Here is a 5017-nt window from a genome sequence, read left to right on the forward strand (position 1 = left end):
GGAAGAGGGCACCAGGGCCCAGACCACCCAACCTCTGAGCTACATTCCCCGTCCTGCTGGAGTCAGGGAAAACACATCCAGTGTGTCTTGGGGTGGAAAATGGCTTTTTTTTAAAAATAGTTTCCTATAAAGCATCAAAAAAATCTCAGAGAAAACCTCAGCAAAAGTTCCCTTCTCTCAAATATTTGGCATTGGCAATGGGGCTGGCAGAGCTGCCTCTGGCCCCGGCTTTCCTATTGCTGTGGCCCGGCCTGGCCCGCTCCTGTGGCAGCTCCCTGGCCCCCGCGGCTCCCTCAAGAGAGGGACGAGCAGGAGGCAGGAGTTTGTCGGTGGGCTTCGAGGTGTCCCTGGGTCCCTGTCTGGAAGCTCGAGTCTTTGGTAACTGAGAAGGGTAAGAGAGGATAAGCAAAGCAATGGGAGGTGGGAGGGTCCAGTGGGTGCCTTCATCACCGAGAGTTCAGCCGTGGGGCCACCTGTAGGAGCAGAGGGAGAAGTCCAAGTGGTGAGCAGGAAGCTGACAGGTGCACTGGGCACTTGTCTTCACGGGTTAGATACATGCAGTAGCAGCCTGGTCCTGGAGACTCTGCTCCTACTCCCATGGGACTCCCTGCCCTAGCCAGAGTGGGCCCCTCCTCCCACCCAGCACACCCCCCTAACCCCTCTAGGTCTGCCCCACCTCCCCATGCTGCCATCTTTATGACCCTCTGCATTGTGGGGGTTCAAATGGCTCCTCCCTCCAGAGCCTCAATGAGCAATGGGATGAAGGGAGTAGAATGGTACCCAAGCAGCGCTAAGGAAGCCTTGGCCACCAGAGGCTCCACCCTAATCCTAGGACCATCCGCAGGGAAGTAGGTGTTGCCTGCCAGGTCCCCACTTACCACAGCCAGGTGCCCGTTCTTGGCCTTGGTAATGAGCAGCTCCGAGCCAGATGTGAAGTCGATAATGCCGTCCCTGCCAGGGCCCCCTGCAAACGTGATGCTGGAAGGCAGGGGGTGTGTGAGGCCTGCCCACGTGTGTGCACACGGCCCCTCACTCCCCCTACTTGCCTCACCTGCCCTGGTTGATGTTTATATTATTCACACGGTCAGCACTGAGGGCGGTCTTGGTCAGTGTTTCAATCACGTGATCACTCTGCAGCACCACATCCCCCTGGGAGACCCAGGCAAGGGGAGGGGGAGGGGTCAGGCTCTGCCCAGAGCTGGAGAAGCCAGCCCCACCCTGTCTCCCAGCCGCCAAATGGGTACCTTCTGTTTGTTGTCCTCACGCTGCACATGCAGCACAAAGAGGTTGTCGCTCAGGCTGCTGACGGAGATCCCTGAGGGGGAAGGGCAGAGGTCAGGGTTCAAGGGTCAGAGCAGGGGCCCTCCCTGTGTAGCCCTGGACTCTGGCTCACCGGTCAGGTTGGTGTAATCAATCCTCTGCTTGATTTTGGCATCCTCCACGATGACCACAGCACTGGCCGTCAGCAGCAGCTGCCGGGAGCGGGGCTTGTAGCCTTTGCGGTCGTATTTCACTACAGGCACAGCATACTGGGGACAGAGGATGGAGTGAGGGGCAGGGGAGCTGCTGAGGGGGCTCCAGGGATAACCCCCCTCACCCTCTGTCCAGGCCCTGAGACCCCCATCCAGCCCTTGGGCAGCAGAACCATGCTGGACTAAGGGTGGCAGGCAGGGTCTCACCTGGATGGGCTCAGTGCCTAGCACCTGCAGCACTTTGGGGCTGATCTCGTCTGCACCTGCAACCCAGATCAGGGAGAGGGAAATCAGAGGAGGAAAGAGGGGCCTAGGATGGTGATGGGGGGTTTGATCACTGGAAAGTCAAGATCTCACCAAGCCGTGTGTTGATGAAGAGCCTGGGGACGCTTTGGGGATAATTGTCCTTTTTGCCCTTGAAGATCTCACTAGCCACGGCTTTCTGATGCAGCTGAGGAGACAAGGGCGGGGAGGAGTGTCAGAGGGTGGGGACCATCATGATGGGGGGTGGCCATGCCAGCTTCAGAAGCTGAGGCAGCTTCCTTCACCCTCTCTGCCCCCAACACCAGGAGGCTGAGCCCTGCCACCAACACTCCCATCAGCGCCTCCTCTACCTCGCCCCCGGCTCTACCAACCAAGGGAGAGGGCTCCCTGGAAGGGTCATGACAGCATTATCAGGGTCCAGGCCCAATTTGGGGGATAATTCCCCTCATATCAGGCCCTGCAGTCCCGCAGGTTCAGCTTCAACATGGAATCTTGAAGCTAGCTGATTGTAATACTCAAAACTTCTACAGGTTATCTGAGCTGGATGGGTCCTTTAGCATCACCCTATCCTGAGTTGGCAAATACAAGGCACATTGGCTACCAATGTCTGTCTCTGGAACCATGGCAGACACTACCAATCGATCAGACTGAAGCTACAGCCTTATCAACCCAGAGCTCTGGGCAGCCTCTNAAAAGAGAGAAAAGTGGGTAAGTGTGTATAGACACAGTTTGTATTAGTGGGAAAATACGCTTCTGCCCTGTTCTCATTTACATATGGGCCCCAAGGGAGAGAGAGAAAGGAGACAGAGAAATTTCCAAGTCTCCCCTGGAGTTTCTAGACTATGAACAAGACGGATGCCCCACCCCCCAGTGGGTAGCCCTTAGTTTTGCAAAGACAAGAACCAGTCTTAACATGTGCACAGATAAGATCTAGAGGCAGACACCAGGAGAAAGCTCTGGGGAGAAATGTGAGAGGACTCCAACGAGAGTCTAGAGGAGGAGAGTGCGCTGGGAACCAAGGCAGGAGGCCAGACCTTCCCGGAAAGGTCAGTGAGATGTTCCCAGTGGCGACATCCTGTAGGACGTTGAGAATGAGTTGTCTGCTTCGCTGCAATGTAAACCCCCCTCGTTGCCCCCATCCTTTAGGAGAGCTGGTCACACAGAAGCCTTTTGCACGGAGGAATCCAGGAGCAGGTGCCAACTTCCTTGACTCAGTCCTCAAGGAGCTGAAAAAATCAAGAAAATCTAAAGGAGGTGAGATGCAAAAGCATCTATCTTCTCTCCCTGCTCATTCCTTTCCAGGCCCCATTGACCTTCTTCCTCTTTCTTTAACAAGCTTTGCACTTGCTGTTCCCTCTGCTGGAAATCTGCAGTCACTCCCTCCCCTGCTTCATGTCCTGTTCCAGGGTAGCCCCCTCAGAGGCCTTCCCTCTCCAGTCCCTTTGAAACTGCAAACTGCACACCCAACTCTCCCTCTCCCCAATTCTCAGCTTTATTTATATTCCTAGCACTTATCTCCTTCTAATCAATCCATTGTATGTTTTACGTGTTTGTTTTCTATATTCTCCTCTCTTCCTTTCTAGAACATAAGCTCCATAAAAGCAGAGATTTTGTTCTTTTTTTTGTTCCTGCAATATCTCACGTATCAAGGCTGTCTCAGGGAGCCTGGCTGGTTAAATGAAGGAATGAATGAATGGAAAGCGGGTGGAGGCTCTTGTCGAGAGCCAAAATTAGCTTCCTACAATTGGCAGCTATCTCTTGGAGGGCACTGCACTTCCGGCAGTACGTGAGCTGGGGGTGCCAACCATTCTTGGTTACGTCTCAAAAGGACAGGGTCCTCGGTTGCATCTGGGTTATGTCTGTGACATCACTCTCCCATGCATACCAATTGGCTAGCGAAAGGAATGTTGTTCCAGTTGTAAAGCTGGTAATTGCATCTAACGCGGGGATTTATCTTATCTGTTGGCTTCTTGGAGCCACTGTTACTACTGATAGAGTGGACAAATTATTGTGGTGCTTTCATTTTTCTGTAAATTAATTTGGGGGGAGGTGTCAAAATCTAGGTGTGCTCCCAGGATTTTGTCAAGCCCAAGATATGGTATCTCATTCATGGAGAACTTCTGCCCTAGGTGATGAATCTAAATTCAGCAGGCAGCCTAACCCCAAATTACACATTTTCTTGCCATGAAGGCCTGCCATTCCTTCTATTTGCAACACTCCTCCCACTTGGGAAAACTCTTAGCTGCTGAGTTCTATGGTAGCAGCTTGCAACACTTATCCCCTTTCTTCTGGAGGCAACACTGATTTTCTTTTGGGAAGTTATCTGCCCCCACTTTTGGTCCTTGCAGTCAGGTGTGGTTCATGCCACTTGTTTGGGCATGGGGGTAGGTACATGACCCAGGCCTGGCAGGCACACATCAAAATAAGCCCTTCTTCCTACTACAGGGCTTGGGTCAGGGAAGACCACCTCATTCAAGGTGGTCCACTGAGAATCGACCAGAAAGAGGCACATTTTCTTTCCACCTCCGATGCCAGCTTCATAGAATGAAAACCCGAAGCTGCTGGTGGCTGTTGCCGCCACCATACCACAAGGTGAGAACCTGCCTGAGAATGAAGCTACCACAAAGGAAGGCTGAAAAGAAGTAGTTCAACACATTTGTGACAATGTTGTCTGAATACCTGGAATCAGCCCAACCCTGGGGCTGTTACATCGTGAATGCTAAAAAATGTCCTTTTCTGCCCAAGCCATTCTGATTGGGTTTGTCAGTTGCAACAGAATTTGGAGACTATCTTTTGAGACCCACCTCAAATGCCATCTTCTCTGAAGTGTTTACATCCCTACACTCCCCCACTCCCACCCCACCATACACACACACACACACATACCCCGTCAGTCGCTTGTGGGTCTCTGCCCGTTGGCACCTGTACTTCCCACAAATTTGAGCTGCGTTTTTGTGCCAGCCCTGCCCACTGCGCTGACGCCCATAGGCAAGGGACTGTGTGTCCTTTCCCCCAGTCCACAGCGCTGGGCCAGGCTGAGCTGCCCTTCCGGAGACATCAATGAAAGAGCAAGCTAAAGCTGCAGCTACTGGTCACACCTGCTCTTTCCCTGGCCCTGCCTCCTTTCTTCTGGGACCAGGGTAAAAATTAAAATACAAGACCCTTGGCTACCTTTTAGGGGTCCTGTCCCTTTCCTAACATTCACAAGGAGACCAATGTTGGCAAACACATATTGCTTTATTTAGTGTTTCTCTGGATTGCAGAAGTGTCAGCAGTGGGCC

General features: G+C 52.9%; 1 protein-coding gene across 5 annotated transcripts in view; it reads right to left on the reverse strand.

The window, feature by feature from the left end:
• Positions 1 to 234: 234 nt before the first annotated feature.
• Positions 235 to 5017, reverse strand: part of MYO1C (myosin IC) — a 33423-nt gene continuing 28640 nt past the window's right edge. For 3 of the 5 annotated variants that reach the window (XM_019650518.1, XM_019650520.1, XM_019650519.1), the window contains exons 32-33: positions 879 to 902; positions 235 to 473 (exon numbers count right to left, since the gene is read on the reverse strand). In XM_019650518.1, coding sequence (XP_019506063.1) covers positions 447 to 473; positions 879 to 902 — 51 coding nt within the window. In that variant the 3' untranslated portion in view covers positions 235 to 446. Of the gene's footprint in view, positions 474 to 878; positions 979 to 5017 lie in introns of all 5 variants that reach the window. The other 2 variants (XM_019650522.1, XM_019650523.1) reach the window with 1 other exon arrangement.

The sequence above is a fragment of the Hipposideros armiger genome, unplaced genomic scaffold (assembly GCF_001890085.2).
Source record: "Hipposideros armiger isolate ML-2016 unplaced genomic scaffold, ASM189008v1 scaffold_141, whole genome shotgun sequence".
Classification (NCBI taxonomy): domain Eukaryota; kingdom Metazoa; phylum Chordata; class Mammalia; order Chiroptera; family Hipposideridae; genus Hipposideros; species Hipposideros armiger.